The sequence below is a fragment of the Grampus griseus genome (genome assembly GCF_964374135.1).
Source record: "Grampus griseus genome assembly, chromosome: 5".
Lineage (NCBI taxonomy): Eukaryota > Metazoa > Chordata > Mammalia > Artiodactyla > Delphinidae > Grampus > Grampus griseus.
In genome coordinates this window covers 143,462,380-143,487,408 of record NC_138998.1, presented here as the reverse complement: position 1 = coordinate 143,487,408, position 25,029 = coordinate 143,462,380, and the positions used below count along the sequence as shown (strand labels likewise).

The following is a 25,029-nucleotide window of genomic DNA, read 5'->3' as shown; positions in this document are numbered from 1 at the left end:
TCTCCTGACACGCCCAGGCCTGCTCAACCCCCGAGGAAGGGCCCGCGGCGCCCACACTGCAAAGAGAATGGCCAGCGTGTGCAGGTGGCTCTCGTGGGAATCAGTCACCGCCCAGAACGTCCCCTGCAGGCCAGACTCCCGGCGACCCAGCGGCACTGAAGGCACACACCTGGGCCGGGCTCTTCCGAAGGCCACACATGCTGCTCCTCTTCCAACACCTGGGTCCCCGCGAGGCCCGCCTCCTGCTGGACTTCCTGGGAGGACTTCCCCGCTGCTAGTTGGCGCTGGTGGTTTCCTTCTAGCTGTGTGCGTAACCCCAGGCTCTCCTTTGGGAAATCACAGAGAAAACCTTCTAATGACTCTCTCAGCCTCGTTCCTGAATCCCTGCCTCCCAGGGAACCCCCCAGGGGACCCACCCCCACGGAACCTCCCACGGAGCCTCGCCACGCATGGCCACGCCGCCTGCTGCCCCATGTCTCGCTTCCAGCAGGGAAGTGGGCCTACTTCACCGACGCCAAGCTGTGGGCACTGGGTCCCCCACCGGACCCCCGTCCCTCGCCCTCCGCACCCCGGGCCAGGCCTCCGGGACCAGCCACACGGCCAGGGCCTTGGTGCAAGGCGCCCTGCTCCACCTGCGGCTCCCGGGTTTCTCCTCACGCCCTGCCCTGCGCTTCCCATCCAGAGCCGGGTGCTGGGCCTGCCCCCCGAGGACGACGCTCTGGAGTGCAGGGTCCGAGAGGGGCTCGAGGCAGTGTCAACGTTTCCTGTGCCCTCAAGATGCAACCAGTCACCCCATCTTCCTCAAAATCACAGAGAGGCCACGGCAGCCTAAATGTCCAGCTCTCAATAAGCTTGAGTTATCTTTTAAGTCAGGACTGGAGTCCTCATACGGTCACGGGAGAAAACAACTTGACTGACGGGTGGACTCGAGCGCTCCCGACACAACTTGGCTCACAAGGGTCAGGCTTCCCAGCAAGTCGGACGAGAGCGACTCGCCATCCCGGGAAAGAAAAGGGGGCCAGAGTCTCACCCCCCACCAGGCAACAGCCAGTTGCAGACGACAAAAGCAAAGATAAAATACAGGGAAATCCTGCTGTGCCTGGAGACTGGGGACGGGACGGGAGCCGAGAGCAAGGGGCTCCCGGCCCCTGAGGAAAGGGCAGAAACATGGCCACGACGGCCAAACAAGTCAAAAGACATTCAGCCTCAGGGACAACCAAACAGTTGCAACCAGAGAGACACTGGCCAGGGGTCGGCGCCGACCAGAGGGGCATGGGGGTTCCCAAACCCAGCTGGGGGAGCTCCACCAGGCACCCTCAGTCAACATGGCGCGTCAACACGCCAAATATACACAACGCACGCACACACACCGCACATGCCATGCGCCACACACGCGCCCACACACGGGACTTCTGCTTAAACACACGTATACTCTATCGTTTTTATATTCCCTCAGATGATAGGAGACATAATTTAATTCATAAAACCTATGAGGAGAAGAAACAGCGAAAGAGGTAATCAGTAAGCCAAAGGTGACCAACTGCTGGAAGACGGGAATCACGGATGCTCACAGGGGTCGAACGGGGAGCCGCTTGAGAGCTGCCCAGACACCCGGGAGGCTGGGAAGCGGGTACAGGGGGCACAGAGGTGACTGCACGACCCCCAGGGGCTGTGGACCAGGGAGACTGGCGTGGGGACCCCACTGTGCCCCTCTTCTCAGGGACCCCAGCAGGAGGCTGGTAGAGACCAATGGCCCCAGGAGGGGAGGCCACCACCCCAGCCCCCAGGTGGAGCCTGCCTGGCCAGACAGCCCCCCAAGACCCCACGGTGCCTCACGCTTCGTGACGGCACAGCCTCAGGTCACCAACCAATGCACAGACCACAGACGCCCCACACAACACAGAGACGCAGACGCACGGAGACGCGGCAGGAACTACACGGAGCCTCAAGAGGCCTCTTAACACCAACGGCCGCCTTCGGGGAGGAGACCAAAGACACCCCGTCCCTGACGCTGAGCAGAGGACACAGGAAAGAACACAGAACAAGAAGGCAAAGCCCCAGAAATTAACAATGACAATGGAAATAAGATAGCCAACTGCAGAATTAGAGGAGAGGGGAGAAAAAAATCTCCCCCCCAAAAACAAAGCCTAAAGCAACATAAAAAGAGAAATGAGAATTGAAGGAGACCGGTGCTTCCAGCCTGGAGGTGCAGCGTGAAGCTCGCGGGAGCGTCAGAGAGAGAACAAACCACACGGAGGAACAGCTGTCCGAACGGCCGCTCAAGACTTCCCAGAAGTGGGGACAGAGTCAAGGCCCTGCCTGTTCCTGGTGCGAAAAGTGGGCACAGGCTGCCATCTCAGGACTCCTGCAGCGCGGCCGGGGGCCCAGCCGTGCCGACAGCACGGCACCTCCACCGCCAGCGCCGGGGGCAGCAGGACAGGGGAGCCACTGGCTCCTCGGAGCTCCCCATCAGAACAGGCGCAGAAGGCTTCCACTGTCACAGAGAGCCGTGTGAACACCGCTGCCCACAATGGTTAGAGATGCCAGAAACATATGGCATGGAGGCCGTTCAACGAAGAGAAACGTAAAGGCCAATAAAAAGATGCCCAGCACGCATTCGCCCCAGCGCTTCACTCTCCGGTCATCAACACGCACGACGCAGGCGGTTGGGGAGCTCGTGGAGAGCAGCAGTGTGACCGCGCCTGCATGGGATGCCGGCAGGACCCGACCTGCCAGCCACCCGCCTCCAAGTCATGCCATGAACCTCGGGTTGTTGTTTTAAACAAGCAGACACAATGCAGCCTGTGGAGTCACCAGAGACACAAAAGCAAGCCTCGCTCTGCTTGTCAGTGTCACAGAAGGAAGCTTTTGTGAAAAGGATGGAAATTCAGATTTGAAGACATAAAGACAGTCCAGTTCCCAACTAAAGATTAATGAAACACAACCTTTCTCAATGTTTATGGAGACGCTCATATACCTCAACAGCAAAAAAAAAAAAAAAAAAAAACCACCTGATTAAATAAAAAACAGGCAGAAGACCAGAACAGATACTTTTCCAAAGAAGACACACAGATGGCCAACAGGCACATGAAAAGATGCTTAACATCACTAATCCTCAGAGAAATGCAAATCAAAACCATGAGACACCCCCTCACACCTGTCAGAATAGCTATTATTAAAAAACCAACAAATAACAAAGGTTGGCTAGGATGTGGAGAGAAGGGAACCCTCGTGCACTGTTGGTGGGAAAGTAAACTGGTGCAGCCGCTATGGAGAACCGTATGGAGGTTCCTCAAAAAATTAAAAATAGAACATCATCAAAAAATGCTGGAGAGGGTATGGAGAGAAAGAAACCCTCTTGCACTGCTGGTGGGAATGTAAACTGATAGAGCCACTATGGAGAACAGTATGGAGGTTCCTTAAAAAACTAAAAATAGAACTACCATATGACCCAGCAATCCCACTACTGGGCATATACCCTGAGAAAACCATAATTCGAAAAGAGTCATATACCACACAATGTTCACTGCAGCACTATTTACAATAGCCAGGATGTGGAAGCAACCTAAGTGCCCATCATCAGATGAATAGATAAAGATGTGGCACATATATACAATGGAATATTACTCAGCCATAAAAACAAACGGAATTGAGTTATTTGCAGAGAGGTGGGTGGACCTAGAGACTGTCATACAGAGTGAAGTCAGGAAAACAAACACCATATGCTAACACATACATATGGAATCAAAAAAAAAATGGTTCTGAAGAACCTAGGGGCAGGACAGGAATAAAGACACAGACCTACTAGAGAATGGACTTGAGGACATGGAGAGGGGGAAGGGTAAGCTGGGACGAAGTGAGAGAGTGGCATTGACATATATACACTACCAAACGTAAAATAGCTAGTGGGAAGCAGCCACATAGCACAGGGAGACCAGCTCTGTGCTTTGTGACCACCTAGAGGGGAAGGATAGGGCAGGTGGGAGGGAGACACAAGAGGGAGGAGATATGGGGATATATACATACACATATAGCTGATTCACTTTGTTACACAGCAGAAAGTAACAGAGCATTGTAAAGCAATTATACTCCAATAAAGATGTTAAAAAAAAAAAGAACTACCATATGATCCAGCAATTCCACTCCTGGGTATTTAACCAAAGAAAACAAAAACACTAATTGGAAAAGACACACGCACCCCAACGTTCACAGCAGACCCTATTTACAACAGTCAAGATATGGAAGCAACCTAAATGTCCACCAGCAGATGAATGGATAAAGAAAATGTGGCACATACACACGTACGTACATACACACAACGGAAACAGTACTCAGCCATAAAAAAGAAGGAAAGCTTGCTATTTGTGACAACATGGATGGACCTTGAGGGTGTTATGCTAAGTGAAATAAGTCAGATTGAGAAAGACAAATACTGTCTGATCTCACTTCTATGTGGAATCTAAAAAACCCGCCTCATGGAGAACAGACTGGTGGTTGCCAGAGGTGGGAGAGGGGCTGTGGGCAAAATGGATGAAAGGGTCAAAAGATGCACACTTCTAGTTTGAGGATAAAAAGTCCTGGGGTGTCGTGTAGAGCACAGGACTACAGTTAACGATGCTGTATCGTGTCTCTACAGGCTGCTAAGAGAGTGGGTGTTAAAAGCTCTCAGCGCAAGGAAAAAACTCTACCTCTGTGTGGTGGTGGACGTTACCCAGACTGACCCTTCACAGCACACCCAGGCATCCAGTCACCATGTCATAATGTCCTGTGGCAGCTAGACCTCAAAACAAAACAACGGTGTCCCATCACCTCGTGCTGCTCCAGCTGAAGGCCGAGTTGATCAAGACGGTCTCTTCCTTCTTCTTCAGGCGTCTCTTCTGAACAGGCACTGGATGAATTGAGAAACTGTGCTGTAACGACCCGACACAGGTGCCCCTCCACCGAAGTCCGCTGTCCCTGGGATCCCGCTTCTGTGCCGAGGACAGGATGACCGCCGGCAGGGGGGCGCAGCGGGGCTGGCGCCCACCCACCCCCGCAGCACCGCGCTGTCCGCAGCCTGCGCGCGGGTCAGACCGGCGCCCAGCTTTAATGTCATCTTGTCTAGACCCAATCATAAACGTGTTCTCCTGCGCTGCTTTACCTGATTCCCACAGCCTCCGGCGGGGAGCTGTCCTTCCCGCCCTGCAGCTGCTGCTGTAACAGGGTCAGGTCCTCCTGGTGGCCCCTCTCAGCCTCCCTCAACTTCTCTTCAGAAGAGATTCTCAGCTGTTCCAGTTGAGCCTCGTGCCTGGTTCTCTCCTCCTGCTGCTGCTCTAAGGCCCGCGTCAGGTGTTCTAGCCCCTCCACGTGAGACGCTCGGGCCAGGAGCTGCTCGGGTAACTCTTTACAGGATGAAAGTAAGCCATCATCTCAAAATGAAACACTTAGGGGAAATCAGAAGCTAGTTAAGAGCCTGCAGTGTGGTGCTGGGGGCAGAACTGTAAAAGGTCCCCCCATCCCAGAACCCATGAATGGACCCTCCAGGGCTTATGCTACGTGGCACAGGGGGCCTCGCACAGGGAGACCACCCAGGCGGCCTCAGTAAACCCCAGAGCCCTGAGGGCAGAGAGCTTTCTCAGGCCGGCACAGACGTCAGGCGGATTGGAAGTGTGAGAAGCACTCCACGTGTTGTGGGGGCCCTGAAGACGAGAGGGCCGCGTGGCAAGGAACGGGGGCAGCCCCTGGGCCGACAGCCAGCAAGGAAATGGGACCTCGGTCCTACAAGCACAGGGACGGGACCCTGCCGACCGAGGGAGCCGGGCCAAGGCCCAGCCCAACATCTGGACTTCAGCTGTGGGTGACCCTGGGTGGTTTCAGGCTGCTGAGTTGGTGGTATTTTGTTAACGGCAAAAGAACAGTAATGCAGACCGTAAGAGAACTGTCAGCCTCACAGTTCTGACCCAGAGGGTGCTGCCAGCCAGTCCACCAGAGCTAGTTATTAGCTTTCAAGTAACAGGGATGGAAACAGGTCACTGTCCCAAATCAACGTTCCCCATGAGGGTCCTTAAACGCACGGGGGAGGGTGCAGCGGAAGGCGCACTAACTGAAACCGTGTGTGAGAGCCTGAAGCCCAGCCACAGGTCCGTCCGCCAGCTCCGCCTGCGGCTGCCCGGAGCCTGGCTGGGGCGGGGACGGGAGGCCTATCCACCCACCCAGACCGTCAGGTGTTACTGCGGGTCCCTTCTCGTAACTCTGCTCTTTGCTCCTCAGTAACATGTACGCACAAGGGCAGACCCTACAGTTCCAGGCCTGTCTGGAGAGACAAACCCACATCTCTCTGCCCCGTGTCTTGTGACCTCCTCCCTCTGAAGGTGCCACCGGCGAGCAGAGACCCCTCTGACTTGGGGTCTTGTGAGGGGGAGACCCAGGTGAGCTGCCCTCAGTAAACGTGGCATCACGCTCCCAAACCAGAGCTCAGGGCCCCAGGAGCCTGACAACACCTGACGCAGGTGAGCTCACAGGACCCAGGAGGCAGTGTACACCCACGACCCAAATGCCCACTGAGAACTGCGTTTCGACAGCGCTCAACCAAGCCCCAGCGTGAGCCCAGTCGCACACGTGAACGGTGCGTGTCCACACGAGGACACCGGCTGCCAGAGTCATTGCTCACCAACGCGCCTACGAGGAAGCCAAGGCTGCCACCAGCAGCTCTGCACCGTGAAGCCGCAGACCTCAAAATTCACAGAAGTTTACTAAGCCACCTTCTTGGGCCTGCAAAACCGTTAGGTCCTAGCTCGGGGCTTCAGCAGGGGGAGCTCAGCCCTAGCCGCTGGGAACCTGGATTCTGAACGCAAGGCTCCTCACCACTCGGCTCCCGCCTGCTGGACCTTGCAGACTCCAGCTGGGCCCCCAGGCGCCGGATCTCCTCCTGTGACTGGGCCTGCAGCTCCGTGTACGAGGCGCGCAGGTTCTCCAACTGGAAGAGAAGGCGATGGTGTGGGAGCCCGACCAAGACCCGGGCCCGAGGTAGTGCCGGTGATACCCGTGCAGCACCCGATGGGCACCAGGTGAACACGCGCAGTCTCAGCTCAAGCCCACCCACCTCCAGGCGGCCCCGAGAGCGGACCAGAGGAACGCGCGGCCACCGCGGCCTCTCATGTGGACGCCTCCCAGGCCTCAGCCTCGTTCCCAGCAGAGACCTGTCCCCCTACTTTGTCAGGGAGGGTGGATGGGCCCCCTCCATCTGTGACCACGGGCTCCCTCACCCTCGTGTGGCCTGTGTGGTTTTCTCCACGTTCCCTGCTCAACCTTCCCGGGAAGCAACTCTTTCAGGGATGAACAGAGCTTGCACACCAAGTGTGTGCCGAGTGCCAGCCGGCCCTGCACCGCCAGAGCTGAGAGTGGCTCCACCTGCCCTCCCGGGGCCTGGGTCAGGGTGGCCACCCGGCACCCCAAGTCACAAGCACAGGGCCGAGCGCTTCCAGGGGAGCGTGGGCGGTGCTGGCCTGTGGCTGCTCTGCTGCCGTGTGGAACGGGCCTCTCCTCACCCAGGGCACAGGGCAGAAGGTCACCTCCGGCCGCCTCTCTCCCTGGATGAGGGACAGCCCGCAGGGCCCCGCCTGGCCCTGGTCCTGCCCAGCCAAGCTGGCCTGTGTCTGGAGGAAAGCGGGGAGAAGCAGGTGCGAGAGCCACAGACGCAGCTCCTCCTGGGCTCCACGACTCTCCTCCCTGCAAACCCACACACGGGCCTCGGCTAACTCCGTCTTCCAGTTATTTCCTTTCTAATTCCTTGAACCAGTGCTTGGGGCATTGCCTGACTCTTGGTCTTGGTGATAAAGGCCCTTCAGGTCCCTGAGTGAGATCTGGCCACATCACCCACATTTCGGTATGTAAAGTTCCAATGGAAAAGAGTTCTGAATACGTGAGCCACAGAAATGTTTCTTGCTAACTTCTTGTTTATTGAGTCAAGGTCAGAGCATGTGCCCTTGCACCCCTAATGGCTGGAGCCTGTAGACATCCCAGGGGCACTCGTCAAGGGCACGAATTCTCCAGGTGTAGGACTGAACACCATCATTAAGTCAAAGTCACAGACTCTATATGCTGACATGGCTCCCTACCAGCTCCACCAAATACTGAGGATCTCTTTAAAGGGGGGCTTAAAGTATGGAGGTCCCTCAAAAACTAAAAATACAACTACCATATGACCCAGCAACCCCACTCCTGGGTATATATCTGAAAAAATGAAAACACTAATTCGCAAAGATACATGCAGCCAATGCTCATAGCAGCACTATTACAACTGCCAAGACAGGAAGCAAGCTAAGCATCCGCTGACAGACGAACGGATAAAGAAGACACGGTGCATATGTACAATGGAGCACGACTCAGCCACAGAAGAGGACTGCTGCCATCTGCAGCAGCATGGCTAGGCCTGGAGACTGTCACACTAAGTGAAGTAAGTCAGAGAAAGACAAATACCGTATGATATCACTTATATGTGGACTCTGAACAACAGAACAAATGAACGTGTACACAAAACAGAAAAAGTCACAGTCATAAAGAACAAACTAGTGGTTACCACTGGGGAGACGGATGGGGAGAGAGGCGAGTTAGGGGTAGGAAATTAACAGGTACAAACTACTGTGTATAAAATAAGCTACGAGAATACACTGTACGGCACAGGGAATACAGCCAATGTTTTATAATGAAGTACAATCTTTAAAAATTGTGAATCACTATGTTGTCCATCTAAAACGTACATAATATTGTAAATGAACTATACCTCGATTTAGAAATAAACACAAACATACACATATTAGGGCTTAAGCTTTAGGCAACAACAGAGCGTGAAAGGACCCCAATCCGAGATCTCCCCCAGCCCCCTCGTACAAGGCCTCTACCTCAAGCTGCTTTTCCTTGTCCTTTTCTCTGAATTTCAGCTCCAGGTCTTCCACGTACTGGCAGTGTTCCAACTGCAGGTCCGCGCGTAACTTGCTCAGGGCCGCCTCATGCTGAGCCTCCTGAGTCTGAAGGGAAACTGGAGGGGGGCACGGGCCTCACTCAGCTTGTGACGGCACAGCGTCCTCCTCCTCAGCAGGGGCGGCTGCAGGCACAGCGGGCCCCCCAGGCTCTTCCAGACCCCGTTCTCAGGACCCTGCTCTCTTCGGGGAGGAAGGGAAGGGAAGCCACAGGCCAGCAGACAGCATCTACTGACCGCTGGGCCCCACCGTGTAACAGAAAGAGAACAATCGCAAACTACTTTTTCAGTAGCAATTTAGTAGAAGAACAAAGATTTTGTTTGTCTGCAGAAGATTTCTCTGAAATGAAGGTTTCGGAAGGTTTAGGGAACCTGAGATGCCTGTGACCAACGAGGAGGGACCCCACGGCTGACTCTCCCGCCAGCCAATCACACGGCACTGTTTCTGGGACGACACACGAAAACTCAGTCCCCTTCCAAACTTGCTCATTTTAATGAGAGACTCACATTCAGCCTGATTTTTGTCTTGAAAAACCTTCTCCAACTCAGCCTTCTGTTCTGCCAATTCTTTCTTAAACTGGTTTTGTAAATTCTCCAGTTCTGACCGATGCCTTTCCGATAATTCTCGGCGTAGGTTTTCTAAGCTCAAGTCTCTCTCGGATTCCCAGTCTTGCTTCAGGGTCTAATTTAAATAAGGAGAAAGTAGATGATGGCCAATAGTTTATTACTGCGGTAAAAAAATTTCAACTGCACATTCGAAAACCGTCACCCCCGCCCAGACCAGACTGCGAGTACAGGACACAGCTCGGGACGCTCAGTCACACAGGAACAGCAGCACCTGCAGGCAAACAGCCCAGGACACGAGAACCAGGACCACCTGCCAGAAACAGAACTGGCCGCCGAGCAAAAGCACAGGAACTCGGCCGGCAAGACAGGCATCCGTTCCCCCACGCAAGACCCGGGCACTACAGCGACACCGTAGAGCTCTGACGGGGTCAGGCGCTGTCCCAGGCGCCCTAAGAAACGAGTCCCCTCTGTCCAGCTCAGAGGGCAGGGGCTGGGGCACAAGGCCATCCTCCACCCACCGCCTGTCCAGAGTGGCCAGGGCACACGGCTCCCCTCGGTCTGACGTCACACATCCCCTAACACTACACACTTCCTCGGCCATCACCAGCGCCAACGGCCCTCTACGAGCGTAGCCTTGAGAAAGGGATGGGTGGCAAGAGTCACGCTCGCCCCACCCCCCACGCCCCGTGGTTCCCCGAGGCCCGTCCACGTCACTTGATCACCACCTCTGTGGCGTCCACATCTCCCGTCCGTGAGGACCAAGGTCTGTGTCCCAAGCACAGCCAGGGCCGCGCCACAGGGCTGCTCAGAACCAGATGGGAGGAAAGAGACTCGCATCACACCAGGCAACACAAAAGCCCACAACCAGCTGCTGTGATGAATTCACATTGTGCAGAGAAAGCAGCGCATCATGCTTCACCCCCGCGACTCCAGCTCTGACTGCATTTTGTCAGAATCAAGGGGAGGGGTCCCGGGTGGGGATGAGGGAAATACCGTGTACACGGAATGAATTTTCTTATCCTGTGTACCTCTATCATCTGGGCATTTTTCTCCATTTCTGATTGTAGCTTCTCCTTCAGGTCAGCTGCAAGAGAAACATAAAAAGTCGCTCAGATCACCGCAGCTCAGACTTTTCCACAATCTGATCCCCCAGGAAACGAGAAGGCTCCCGGCACCTCTGGCCGCTCCACCGAACACTTGCCGACATTAACAGGACAGAACACATCTGTGAGAAACAAGCAGGTGATGATGTCTGGGTTAATTAGCAAATCACACTCATGCCTGACAAAGGACGGGTGACGTCCAGCCAGAGCGACAGTCCAGGAGGACCGGGCGAGGCCAACTCTGGGGCTGCACAGATCACTGAGCGCTGAGCCTGCATCATCCTTCTGCTTACGGGGACCTCGGCCCGTCCACTCCACACTAGGCCACTGTGCACCCAGGGCCCCGTAGTCCAGGATCCCACTGAGCCAGCTTCCAGGCTGGGTGCTGGACCACAAGTAAATGGAGAGAGGTAAAGACGTTCTAGGTCCCAACAGCTCCCCGCCTGAGAGAAGAAGCACAAGAAAGGAGGTGCTAGGCAGAGGAGGCTGGACTAGCGGGCGCGGCCAAGCGTGGGGCTGGGGAGGAATAGCACCAGGCGACAGCAAGCAAGCCCTGGGCGCGGGGAAGGCGGCCTGGACAACTCCAGAAATCACACAAAGGCCCAGAAGCCAGCCTCCGAGGGCAGGTCCCGCCGGGTCCACAGGGGCCCCACCTGCAGCAGAGCTTCAGGGACCCGACGGCAGGGTGGGCCTCTCGGGGGACCGTTCCCAGGGGTGCACATGGAGGAAACAGCATCGAACAGGCCTAACTAAGGAAGGCATATTTCGTATTTTTAAAATTTAACAAAAGCAGGGGAGGACGTGGAACTATCTCCTTGTGTTTGCCTGAATCTAGGTGAAGAAACAGGCAAGGCATCAAAGGACCGACAAGGCTGCTCCTCCAGGTGGGTGGGCCCCCAGGAGAGGCAGACTCTGCAACCGGGGCAGATCACAGGGAAATGGGCCAGGGTTTCCTCCGGGGGAAGAACGTTCTAAGCATGAAAACACGAAAAGCCACCAAAGTGCTGCCTTTAAACACTTTAAGTGGGTGAATCGTGTGGTACATGAATTACAGCTCAATAAAACTACTACGTATGATTTTTACAAAAAGTACTAACAGGGCTTCCCTGGTGGCGCAGTGGTTGAGAGTCCACCTGCCGATGCAGGGGACGGGGGTTCGTGCCCCAGTCTGGGAGGATCCCACATGCCGCGGAGCGGCTGGGCCCGTGAGCCATGGCCACTGAGCCCGCGCGTCCAGAGCCTGTGCTCCGCAGCGGGAGAGGCCACAACACTAAGAGGCCCGCGCACCACAAAGAAAAAAAAAGTACTAACAAAAGATATACCAAGAAACATTAAAATGAAATCATATAAGTTCACCTTGAGGCCAGCACATCGCCAGATTGAGAGGCACCTGAGCCGCCACCTGGCACAGGGCGCAGGGGGGGACGGGGGTGGGGGCGGGCTCCACGAGGCCTGGTCGCACACAGAGGCCCAAGCACAGCTCAGAAGCCAGGCGCCTCCGACGACACCCGCGGGCCGGGCGCCGAGCGTACCTGCCTCCTCCCGGACCAGCTCCAGCTCCCTGCACGCGCGGCTCTGCAGCAGGGCCCGCTCCTGCGCGTGCCGCCCGGCGAGCTCGGCACGCAGCTCAGCCAGCGCCGCCTCCTTCTCGCGCTGCAGGTGCGCCTGCGTCAGCTCCAGCCGCGCCGTGTGCATGTCGCTCAGGCTCAGGCGCAGCACTTCCAGCTCCAGCTCCTGGAGGACACCAAGTGCAGTGAGATAAGCCAGGCTCAAGAGACAACTACACGATTGCACTGCCCCACTGCCGTGAAGCATGTAGGATCGCCAAGTCACAGAGACAGAAGGTAGAATGGCGGCTGCCAGGGGCTGGGGGACGTCGCTTAGCAGACAGGTTTCAGGTTGACAAGATGAGAAGAGTTCTGGAGACGGATGGTGCTGACGGTTGCAAAACAGTGTGAATGTACAAACACCAATGAACTGTGCACCTGAAATGGTTAAGATGGTAAAATTTATGAGCGCTTTACACTTAAGAAAAAGACTGTGACCAAAACGGAGGTTGAGGGAAGTATAAATGGAGTTTCAGTAACTACTATGCAAGAGGAAGGTGAAGCTGTTGATTAAATTTAGACTTAGATAAGTATATATGTTGTATTTAATAACCTCACCATTAAAAGAATAGAAACTGTATATTATTACTTCAAAATGAACAAAGGCAGAATTTTTTTTTAATCCCCTGATAAAAAATAATCCAAAGAAGGCAAAAAGGAGAAAAGAAAGAAACAAAACAGGCAGGACAAATAGAAAGCCCAATCAAACGTCTGATGTAAGTACAAGCGCATCAGCGATTACATTAGATATAAGGGAATCACTGCCCAGTAACTGTGAGTCAGTTAAAAATCAACCCTATGCTGCTCACCAGGCACACATCTCAAATAGAAGGATGCAAAGATGCTGAAGGTAAAGGAGAGAGAAGACCAGAACCACGTCTGATCCATTCACACAAAGCTCTACGTCAGAATCGGCACAGAAGCCAGGAGGGTGCTCGCTTCAGGGTGGGCAGCAGGGAGCAGGGTCCAGCACCGCCCTGCCCCTGAATTGTAGAGACCACGTGCTGTTCACGGTGTACTCATCTGTTGGGCTATATCTAAGTTTTGTGTACTTTTCCACAAAGATGCTACAAGTCGCAGTTTAAAACAAGTATGAAATGTGTATTTAAGGCTGGGTTTTACGGACCCCACTAGAGACCATTTCTCCAGGCCCTGCCAGGCCCTCCTCTGAGCTACATTTCTCCTGCAATAATGCAGACTAAAAACCAAACTTGCGGGCTTCCCTGGTGGCACAGTGGTTGACAGTCCGCCTGCCGATGCAGGGGACACGAGTTCGTGCCCCGGTCCGGGAAGATCCCGCATGCCGCGCAGCGGCTGGGCCCGTGAGCCATGGCCACTGAGCCTGCGCGTCTGGAGCCTGTGCTCCGCAACGGGAGGGGCCACAGCAGTGAGAGGCCTGCATACCGCGAAAAAAATGAATGGATTAAAGAAAAGTAATCAATTCAACACTCATGGAAGTCACACCAAGCACTGTGGTACGAACTGGGATGGTAAGACCAGCGCCCAGCCGGCAAGCCCGTCCCCCAGTGTGTCTCGCGTGCAGGGCTGCCCACATGGGCATGGGCATCGAGGGCCAGGTCCAGGAGGCACGCTGACCCCACAGGACCCTCAGTGAAGGAAGGGCGACTCTCCCTTCCACGCCCACCACCAAGATCAAAGGTCACAGGAAGACCGCCCCCAGCTTCCTCAGTTGGCTCCGGCCCCCACGCACGCAAGGGAGGCGTCCCCAACCGGGACACACCTTAACCGAGAACCCAGGAGAGGCATACCTTCGTCATCACCCTAGGCTGCTCCGGACTGTCGTCTTCCAGCTTCTGCGGCGTCCCCGCTCCACCGGGCTCCTGCAGCTGGAGGGGAAGGGCCAGGAGCATCCACAGCGGCTCCAGGGGTAGCCCGCCGCTGCCGCCCCCCCGCCGGCCCTGCCCGCCTCCAGGCCCACCAGTTCCATCTGCACTACTCTCCTCCTACACAAATCTCACGCTCTAAACATTTTTTATGTAACTTGCTTCCCTAATGATGTCGCTGTCCTATTTTTAACGAATTCTGCTTCTTTATTTCACCGCGTACTTAACACAAATCACTAAACTTTAGTTGCTCAACACATATTTTCTAAGCTCTTAATTTTATATAAATTCAAATATTTCATCTTAAAGATTTTCCTTTAGATAAATCTTTTCCTTAATAATTTGCAGAATAGTATTTTTAGTTTCTTTTTGTAAATCACCTCAAAATTGAGTTTAAAGCTTTCCAATGAATTTTCTCCCAATAGTTTTGAACCATAAGTTTACAAGAATTGGGGCTTTTATCTGCAGGAAGGCTCAGTGCGCACGACTTGGCGACTCCCGGGCAGCTTCCACCCCCATGTTCACCTGCACCTCCAGCCCCGAACACATCACTCTGCCGCTGTCAGGGTGAGCGTTAGGGTCTGCTGGACCTAACTGCACTTATCAAGTTTCTTTTCTGGTCAGTTATAACTGCTTGAGAGGACTGGCATAATTTTATTCCTTCTTACAGGTCTTCCAAAGAACAATGAGAAAATTTACTTTTTTTTTTCCTAGAGTAAAACATTTTACCTTGCAATTACTACCAGACCCCTGCATTTATCTAAGACACAAAACGGATCTGAGCAACCTTGCTTCTCCCATATCATGATGCTATTTCATCATCCTAAGGATTGTTCTGTCACACTCAATTATTCCCAACCATGCCAACACCACCTTAAATAATGAGGAAACAGAAGAATGAGGGAACCACCTAGAAGGACGAGGAACAGTGAACTCATCCACCCTCCAGTTTTCTAAGTGACTGGACAGGCCATCTCAGTAGCCTGCTTTCAACTGACAATTCAGGGACTTCCCTGATGGTCCAGTGGTTAGGACTCCGAGCTTCCACTGCAGGGGGTGCGGATTCCATCCCTGGCTGGGGAACTAGACTCCGCATGCTGCAGGGTGTGGCCCAAACAAACAAACAGACGAAAAACATATCTAAGGACAAACAAAACTGAAAAGGGTCGTCAACACTGACGCCACAGAAGAGTATTCCTACGAATAACTTCATACCCCAAACTGGAAGATTAGAAGGACACATTCTGAGAAAAAGCACAACTGAATAGTCTGGTAACTGTTCAGTAAGTTGACTCTGCAATTAAAGGTCTTTCCACAAAGAAAGCTTCAGTCCCCAACAGCTCCACCATCTTACACCAGCTCATCCACAGAGCAAAGGACCCTCTCAGCTCGTCACATGAGGCCAACATAACCTCAACACAAAAACCTGACAAGAGAGGAAAATTACAGGTCATTCTCTCGCAGAACACACTTTTTCTAAATCAACTGAGAAGACCACATGACTTTTCTCCTTTAGTCTCTTAAGTGAATCACACTGATTTTTGTGGAATGTTTGACTAAGCTTGCACTCCGCTAAAATACGCTCCACTCCACACCCGCCAAAACTGTTAAAATAGAAGACAAATGTTAACACCAATCACAGATGTTACAGAACAAGGAAAACACTCATATGCCACCACTGAAAATATAAACTGAACAACTGTTCACAGCTCAACATACACAAGTTGAACGTATACCTAAATACTGACTCAGACATTAAATACCTAATTACGGCCCCATAGAAACGTGTTCACACAGACACCAAGAGACTTGTATGAGAATGTTCATAGCAAATGCCAATCAACAGCGGAACAGAAAAACCAAGGTACATCCATACAGCAAAATACTATACAACAACGAAAATGAAAGAACTATAGCCTTTAACTCCTAAAGGATGCTGGATAAGAAGACCCAGACTCAGGACATGCATACCGGATTATTTTATTTATAAAACACTCAAAACCAGCAAAACTAAACCATTCTTCTAAAAGTCACGGTGCTCCATACACAGAAAGTAACTTGAGATGGATCACAGACTTAAACATAGAAACCAGGCCATCAAGCCTCAAGAAGACACTGGGGATTATCTTCACAACCTCAGGACTAGGGGAGACCTTTTGGACAGGACACAGAAGTCACTAACCATAGGAAAAAATGATAAATTCAACATCAAAGTTAAGAATATTGGCTTATCACAAGACACCATTAAGAAAGCAACTTAAGCAAGGTAAGCAAGACTAGGAAAAATATTCAAAGTACATATATCTAACAAATAACCTGGGAATGCTAAACAATAAACTTTGGAAAAATAAAGACAAAAACAACTACAGGTTTCCCCCACTACCAAAAACAGAGCATTCCTATGAAAGCTTTCATAAACCAAGATGGCATAAAGGTAAAGAAGCAATTAGATTTCTTCATAAAACTGAAAATCCTCCTTGAATTTCTTTGTTAGCAAAAACAGGTACTAACGTAGATCTTTTGTAAAAGTGAAGTGGTGTAAAGCGAGCTTTCGAGAAGTGACGGATGGCTGCGTAAACAAATATTCTATAGTTAGTAAATCTGTGTTTACTGGCATGAGAAGTAGCAATTCTGAAATTAATTTGTGTGTATTTTAAGATTGAGCAAATAAGTAAAGATACTGTAGATAAGCCTTTTCCCCAATTTCTCACTATGGGAAAAAGGAGCTAAAAATAAGGAGAGGGGAAAAGCTAGAATAAATTCTGTGCTGTTGGATTGGAATTGAAGATATTAGTGTGAACGCATGGTTTTGATTATACATGCAAATAGACAGATAGATATAGATGTGCGTGTATATACACACATTTATACTTTCTGGCTCTGTCTATTGAAACAGCCTAGAAGCAGCCATACCCCTCAAGCAATAAGCACACCTAGCGCCCAGATCCTGGATTCTAGAGCCATTCTCCACCGAAAGGAACCAGGGCTCCTTGAAGAAATGGCTGGTTTGGGGCTGCAGCAGCAAAGGGCAAAATAAGCCTAGAAAATCTTGGTGCCAGGAATTAAGGCGCCAGAAAATGATGAGGGCATGTTAAAAGGTCACATGCCAATTCAAAGGCACTCCCAGTGGCCAAATGTATGTATTTCAGCAACAAAATAAACATGGATATGATGGATTAAAACCCATAATAAAATAAGTATCTAGGAGTCCATACCGATATAAATAATTGAATAAATAAATTGCGGAGAAGCAACAGTTCCTCCTTAGAGTAAAACGTCAATTAATATATGTAGATGGAATGATGGAAACAAAGTCATCATTTGGCCAACACCATCACAGTAATTACTGCAGGCAAGAATCTTCAATAGAAGCTAAAACTAATGGAAAGTACCATGAGAAATGGAGTATTTACAGGGTCTCTAAGTACCTCCTCATAATATACTTATTAACTACAAAGGGGAAAACAAAAACTTCTCTGTCAGCAGAAATCTGGCAGGCCCCCCAGTAGTGAGACATAGCTACCACCACACCACCTGTGCTTCTTCTCAGGATGCACTCAGCAGACATCATCATCACTTCCACCGTGTTCCTGCCAAAATGCACAACCTGACTTCAATCGGAAGGAAACACCAAACAAACCCAAACTGACAGGGATCCTACGACATAACTAGCTAGGACGCCACAAGTGTCAAACTTATAAAACACAAAGGAAGACTGAGAAACTGACCAGACTGGAGGAGACTAAGGTGACAAGGCACCGAAATGCAGTACAGAATCCTGGACCAGAAAAATCGGAAAAATTAGAATAAGCTCTATCTATCAGCTCACAGTATTGTTTCAATGTTAACTAAAACTGATGTGACTTATACTATGATTACATAGGTGTCAATATTTCAGGAAGCTAGGTGAGGGGGCTCCAGGAACTCTGTGTTATTTTTTGCAATTTTTTTGTGGGTTTGACATTTTTAAATGAAAAGCTAAAAACCACAAAACCTTTAACTTAAAATAAAAAAGACTCGTCTGATTTGAAAATAAAAATATGAAATTAACAAATGATGATTTCCATTGCGAGGCTTTCTCCTCAAAGAGCCTAAGCAGGAAGCACACAGAGCAAAGCCACTGAGGGTCAGGGCTCAGCGCTCTCAACGTGGCTTCCGTGCACTCAGCTGTGACCCGCAGCTCGACCCCAGAGAAGCAACGAGAGCACGAACACGAACCGAAACTAACATCCAGCCTCAGGTCCCTCAGACCACAGGGAGTGGAAGCAGAGTGAGGTGGGCACAGGCTGGTCCAAAGACTCAGGCACCAGAGTTCTGGGCAGCTGCTCCCCGGGCAAAGTCGGAACGCCACGGCGAGGTCTTCCAATTTTTCCAAAGAAGGAACATTCTATAATACGTTTGTAGGCAGAATATCATAAACTTTACATGCTAGCAATCATTCCTTTTTTTGCAATAAGGCCGTCCAGACACAGCATGACTTGGAGTCAAATGCTGCCCTCAACCACCAGTTTTCAGCTCATTCTAGCAAACAGCTGCCCCGGCCCTGCTGCACACAAGTTAGGGGTACCCCCAGTTCAAGTGCACACACGAGAGGAGGCCCCAAGGAGACCCGCATGCAGGCAACCAGGAGGCCCAGGGAGGCCATGCACCCTCAACACCCAGGTCCACACCCGCCCCTGCAGCTCACAGGGCCTCAAGCAACAGACAAGACACCATTTCTGTGACACCTTCAGCCCTGCCCTCCTCACCCCACATTCAGAAAGGAGGGAAAGGACAAAGACCAACAAGTAGGTGGATTTGACAGCAGGTGAAGGGATATTACGGCTTAAGTGTCCAAAGATACCTGTCAGGGGGGCTGATGCACAGCCACACCCGAGGAACCCACACTTGTCAAACTCCCGCTACCACGCACAGCACCAATACTGGCCCCTGCCTTCAAACAGTTCGCCCCAAATTTCTCAAAATCATGGGGTGCAGAAAAATCTTTAATTAGAAGTGAAACCACAAAAATATACGCCACTTTTGCAAGATAAAATAAAACCCCCTTTCCCCACTTTTGATAGGCAAAAACAGACCTAAGACCACTTTTAGTAAATTACGCTAGCAATAACCAGGAGATAAGCAAAACGTGAGAACACAGAGCCGAGCAGATCTACCTGAGGGGCTCCTGCGCCATCAGGGGTGTCGCTGCACGACGCGTTCTTGCCAACGGCCCGGCCTCCCAGGAGTCCGGCAGCCTCGGCCGCAGCTACCGGACTCTCCTCCTGGTCAGGCGCATCGACAGCCGCGCCCTTCCTCTTCGCCGGCGTTTTCTTCGAATGCGCACAGTCACCTTTTGTTTTTCTCTGTCGGAAGTGAGCAAGCTGCGCAAAAACGTGGAGAGGTAGTAGAGACAAAGGTAAGTGAGGAAAAAGTAACAGAACCACAAAGACAGCAAGCTTGTGGGGCACATGAGGCTCTGGGGCTGGCTCAGTCCACACGGCCACACCTGGCCAGACTCACATCAACCAGGCCCCGTCCCAGAAACACCACCTCCATTAACATCTACGATACTGGGAGTTAAAGCTCAGAATGACACCAAAGAATCTAACATTAAGGACTGTTAATGATGCCTCCGGACAAAGGAAAGCAATAAGGCTGACGGGCAGAATAGCTGTCCCAGCCCCTGACAGTTTACAGAAAAATTCAAAAATTAAAAAGTACATCTATTTAAAAAACTGACAGCTTAATCAAGGCATGTTTAAGGTTTAAAACTATATAGAAAAGCTAAATTCTCCCTTTTTGCCCCATTTTCCCCAATCAGGGAAATACATAGCCTAGCCAAAACTTCCTTGCCATAGATTCTGAGACAAGGTACAGAAATAGCAAAAAATTAATTAAGCCAGGTCAATCTAACATCCTCCTTTTTGGAATCAGATGTTCTATTTTTCATGACGCAGCTCACCAAAGCACCAGGGACCTCCGCAGAATGTCCCCATCAGAAGGCACACCTGGCTCTGTTCAGTCCCACAAATCTGAGGGTTTAGACTGTTCACACACCATCTCCCACTAGCACCTTATTCAAAAGGTAGGATAGCTAACGTCAGCTTTTCACAGGAGGACAAGGTCCTTCAAATGACAACTCTGGTCATAAAAGTAAATGCATCTAACAAATGTTTGTATAAATGATAACAGAAGTGCACAATTTCATGGACATAGGAAAATCACAAAAGGCAATTTAAGTGAGAGAAACCGTCTCTCAAGAACAGACACTGCCTTCAAAACCAGTCCCAGATTCGCTTATTTTGCGCCCAACTCCATCAAATCTAACCGTCTGTGAGATCCCTTCCTGCATCACAGACCCAGTCTCTGGCCTGTGGTCACCCAAGAAGAGGCATCTGTCTCTTCTCCCAAGGTGAGATCTTCTCATCACCATTAATGCTCCTTCAAGCAACGTTCAGGCACATTGACAAACCATGGTGAGCTCAGGGAAAACGGTGAGTATTAAACTCTGGCTCGCTTCCAATCTCCTTCCTACGTGCCAGGCACATGCAAAGGGGAAAAACACACTACAGCCTCACTCTTCAAACCCCAGTCGGAAGTCTGACCTGCACAGGAAGCCCAAGGAGGCCGCTCTGTCCTCTGCCTGTCACCACCTCACACCACTCACCATGTGTTCTGAGTGTTCCCTTTAATGCAGTGGCCCTGTGGTTTCCTCAAGGGAAGGAACTAGCACGGAACTGAACACCCCTGCTGGCTGATCCATGTGAAATTCCCAATGTCTGACCACGTCTGACCTCAAACAGCAACCTCGTAGGGCTCTGCCTAATAGTCGCGGGCACTGCACAGCGGCTCCCGGCGACAGCCGGAGTGGGGTGGGCCAGGGCGGCACAGCACACGCGCCCAGGCTTTCTCCACTGTCTCTAGGGCCCGCTTCTGGTCGGTAAACGGTTCAATGGCCACAACACGCCCAGAACAGTGAGTACCGGACGATGCCTACGTGGATGACAAAGGCCCACTCCGGGACCGCACAGAGCTCCCGGGGGCATCCGCAGCGCAGGGACGTGACACCTCCCAGGAGGCTCCGTCCGGGCGTCTGGACCTCCCAGGCCCGGCGCGGGGGGCGGCCCCGGCAGAGGCCCTCCGCCCTCACCTGCCCAGGACTGTCCACCTGGGCCCCAAGCAGCGAGGAGGCGGCACAGGCGTTTCAGGAGCCCCGACACCAGGGCGTGGGTCGGTGGGAGGCATTCCACAGGGTGAACAAGTCCCGTCCTCGGGAACACCACTCTGAACTTCTATAGCAAAAAGAACTGCAGAATTCCGTGTAAAACGATCTCTGCACGTCGTTTTAACCGGATGGAAGCTGAGCTGAGCCCTAGGGGGAGCGCCCGTGTCGCCCAACTGCAAGGAGTCCCGGCCTCCAAGCCCTCCAGGAATCCGGGCGAGGACAGGGAGACGCGCAGGTGCCAGTAGGTGTGCACAAGAGCGCAGGTGTGGTGACAGCGCCCGTCCCCGCACCTCGGGCTCCGGGAGCGGGCGGCCGTCAGGGACGCCGCGTCCGGAGGACACCACTGTCTCTCAATGAAGCCGCCTCGCCGGCTCCTCTGGCAGTTCCCCGGGGGTGGTCGGGGCTGGGGTTGGGGGGTGGGGGTCCCGGTGGGAGGGGAGGGGCCGGGACGCCCGCCTCCCACGGCCCCGCCCCTGCCCGGCGCAAGCGCAGCCCCGCCAGTCCCGGCGTACCCCGCGCCCGACCTCTCCGCGAAGCGCCGCGCGCCCCCGGCCGCTGATTGGCTGTGGCTACGGCGGGGGCGGGCCCAAGCAGAGGGCGGCGGATTCAAGATGGCGGCGGCCAAGGGGCGGCTTCCAGCCCAGTCGGCGGAAAGGGCAAGAGTGCGGCGGTAGCGGTCCCCTCCTGGCCGCGTCCGCTCCTGGCAGGGGGCGGTGGCAGGCACCGGAGCCCGCCCTGTGGAGCCCACGCCGGGACAGCGAGGGGAGGAGGCGCTGCCGTTTACCTTCGCTCTCCCGGCCTCCACTTTTCTGCGCCGCTGCTCTTGCTCATCTTCTTCCATCTTACTCCGGGGGTCTTCGCAGGTCGCCGGGAGGTGAAGGGGCCGATGCGCTGCCGCCTTCGCTCTATTTACACTCCCTCCCCATTGCCTGGGCTCACCCTCCCCCCGCGACAACTGTCACGCAGACGTGGGCCCGCCCCGCGTTAGGCCCCGCCCCGGGGCGTGCACCCCCGGCCCGCGGCCTATCAGGGGCCGCGGTCCTGCCCTCGCGCACGCGCGTTCAGGGAGGTGCCCTCAAGGAGGCGCGGCCCGGCGGAGCTCCGCCCCTGCGTCCGTTCCTCCGATTGGCGCATAGACGCTCCCGCCTCTTCGGGCAGGACCATTGAGCGGGGTGCGGCAGCCTCGGCGCTCTCTGTGGTTGGTCGGTTTGAAGGACCCCGCGCACGTGGGTCGTCGGGCCCGGCTGGGACTGGCGCGGAGGCCGGTTCGCGTTCCCGCGAGGTTGAGGCCGCCCTGGGGGGAGTCTGCGCCGGTGTCCAGTTGAGTCAAGCTTCGCGAGCCTCCGGGGACAGCCCAGGAGGCCGGGCCCCACTGCATGCGTGCGCCAGCTCAGGGCTGCCCGTAAAATCGCTCCGGGTTGTGGCTGTGCCCGGGGGTGGCAGGACCCAAACTTTCGTCTCCAGGGGTCCTTTCGGCGACCGGGATGGTGGCCCTGTTCGTGTCACGATCGCAGACAGCCAGCAAAATCACTTGATTCCGTTCCTAGGAGTCCCTCCTTTGGGTCCCGCTGGCGCCTGGACCCACAGAACCGGAATGCCGGGGGCGGCCAGAGTTAGTCAGTGGGAATCGGGGCCGGCATCCCCAACCCACGGAGCCCAGAGCTACAGGGACAGGAAGCCACCGGCGGTGCTGCCACTCCTGGACCCATGGATTCTTCCCACTGGGGATACAGTGCCATATCGAGGGCTCTGGTTTAAGGCGTCTGCCCCCAGCTTGCACAGTCAAGGGTCCACTCTGGCACCGCTGCCATAAAGCAGTGCCCTGCGTCAAAGAGTGTTAGCAGGGACCCCATGCAGTGAGAAACTCAGAGAGGGTCAGGCTGAGGCCCTGCGGGCAGGAAAGGCAAACCCACACCCGCAATACAAGTGTATTCCTGTTAGGACAACCCCTGGAACCCCAGCGTGGAAGGGGCTCCATAGGGCCACTTGCCAAGAGGCCTGTAAGGATGCAATTTTAAATGATACAGTAATTGTGCGCAGTTCTAGATCACCAGAGGGAGAGAGCTGTTTCAGTGAAAGGCAAAAAAGTCTCTTCTCACATGGAAAAGTTTTAAGGCCTTGAAACGTTTGGGTAAATCAATCCAAATATATTGTAAATGGTTATTAAAAAGGAACGTGCTGTACTTCCGGTTCAAATTTCTGTGAAGCTAAAACTGCTCAAAAAGATAGCCTGTTAAAAATTTTTTTAAAAAGAAAGAATGTGATGTGGGTTATGAATTCATGGTCCGTGTGGGAATTGGAGTCTCATGAAATCATTGTTTGTTCCTTAGCTTCAGACTCCACTTAAGCCTGTTTGTCCAGATGAGGAAGTAAGGCGAGGTTTTTATTCCTAGCCCACGGTTTTGATTAACAATCAAATGCTGCTACAGTTATCAGGCTCATTGGAAGCTGATAAGCTCTGACTAACTGACACTGATCCGAAGCGTGTTGTTGGCATCTCTTGTTACTGTAGCGTAAATGTGCCTGGGTGAGCGTTCCCTCGCGGAGGGTGGGGTGGGGGGATGCTCTCATCAACTGGTGATGGTTACCTAAATGGCGGGGGGGTCGCAAACTCAGGAAGAAACACAGGAAACCCCTAAGCAGCTGTGCCTCGGTTTCCCTGTGTGAGAAGTGAAAACACCCACAAACTTGCCCCCGCGTCAGATCTGGCCGGGGTAGAGCTGGGTAGGATGACAGCGCTGCAAGCGGCAGCCGGAGAAAAGGTGGCGTATCAAGCAGCGCTGCTGCGGGTTAACGTGCAGGGGTGTCTGGCGAACACGCTGCAGGTTCCGTGTTTCCTTCACTCCTGTGCCTTCAATGCAGTAGGGTCTGTGTGCGGGCCGTGTGCCCCCGTCTGCTCTCTGAGACTGAGTGCCAGTAACTATGCTCCTCCACGAACGTGCTGTAGTGACTTTACTGACACAAGCTCACCTTTCAACCTGTGTGAACGTGTGAGTCGAAGCAACCGCAACTTACACAAACCTTCAGGGAGCCCTGGAAGTTCAACCTCCTCCTGTGTCAGACCATAGCCCTCTGTGTGGTGAGTGATGCTTGCAGTCTTGGCTCACAGACACGAGGCGGTGGCCTCCTAAGACCAGGGGTAGGCAGGCAACACTAGCAGACCACAGGATCGGAGTTCCCAGGAGCAGTCAGAGACTCAGATCTATGCCTGAATCTCTCAACCTTTACATGTTGCAGTACCTCTAAAACTTTGTGGGGGGCCCACGTGTTTGCCCACGCTGCTTTGGCCAGTGGTTTTCAAGCCGTGTTCCGAGGAACCCCAGAATCATTTCCACGGCTATTCTAGATATTCTGAAATGTTGGCTCTGACTCTTAACTTATTTTTAACAATTAAACAGCTGTCCAGATATGTAGATACTCACCTTCAAGGAGGGAAACACACCCCCCCACTCCTTATGTATGGGCTGTGCATAGCTACTTCCTCCTGAAGAAGACAGTGTGGAAAGGGAGAGAGAAATAGTAGCTGTGCAGTGGTGAAACCTGATAGACACACGTCCACGAGGTAACTAAGGTCATCGTCCACAGTGTAGGTCATGTTGACGGCACACACCCTGGATGGGACGTGATGAGAAGGGCCTTTTGCCTCTGTGGTCTTCCTCCCAAAAACCCATAACCCCAGTCCAATTGTGAGAAATCATCAAACAAATCCCAATAGTAGAGGAACACCCTACAAAATGCCCGATAC

General features: G+C 53.0%; 1 protein-coding gene across 2 annotated transcripts; it reads right to left on the bottom strand.

The window, feature by feature from the left end:
- Window positions 1-5: 5 nt before the first annotated feature.
- LOC309822849 (pericentrin-like) lies at window positions 6-22,225 on the bottom strand. Of its 2 annotated transcripts, XM_082654900.1 has the most exons (11): window positions 22,069-22,225; window positions 19,234-19,440; window positions 14,003-14,080; window positions 12,159-12,360; window positions 10,552-10,607; window positions 9,464-9,638; window positions 8,880-9,016; window positions 6,844-6,955; window positions 5,141-5,381; window positions 4,810-4,888; window positions 6-326 (listed from the first exon to the last, which is right to left on the bottom strand). In XM_082654900.1, exons 1-11 carry the CDS (start codon window positions 22,123-22,125, stop codon window positions 105-107), a joined length of 1,566 nt encoding a protein of 521 aa, XP_082511026.1. In that variant the 5' UTR covers window positions 22,126-22,225; the 3' UTR covers window positions 6-104. The 2 variants fall into 2 exon arrangements, 1 of the variants encoding a protein (XP_082511026.1); XR_014296779.1 differs by lacking the exons at window positions 6-326; window positions 4,810-4,888; window positions 5,141-5,381; ... (4 more) ...; window positions 12,159-12,360; window positions 22,069-22,225 and having other exon boundaries at window positions 19,234-19,529.
- Window positions 22,226-25,029: the final 2,804 nt, after the last annotated feature.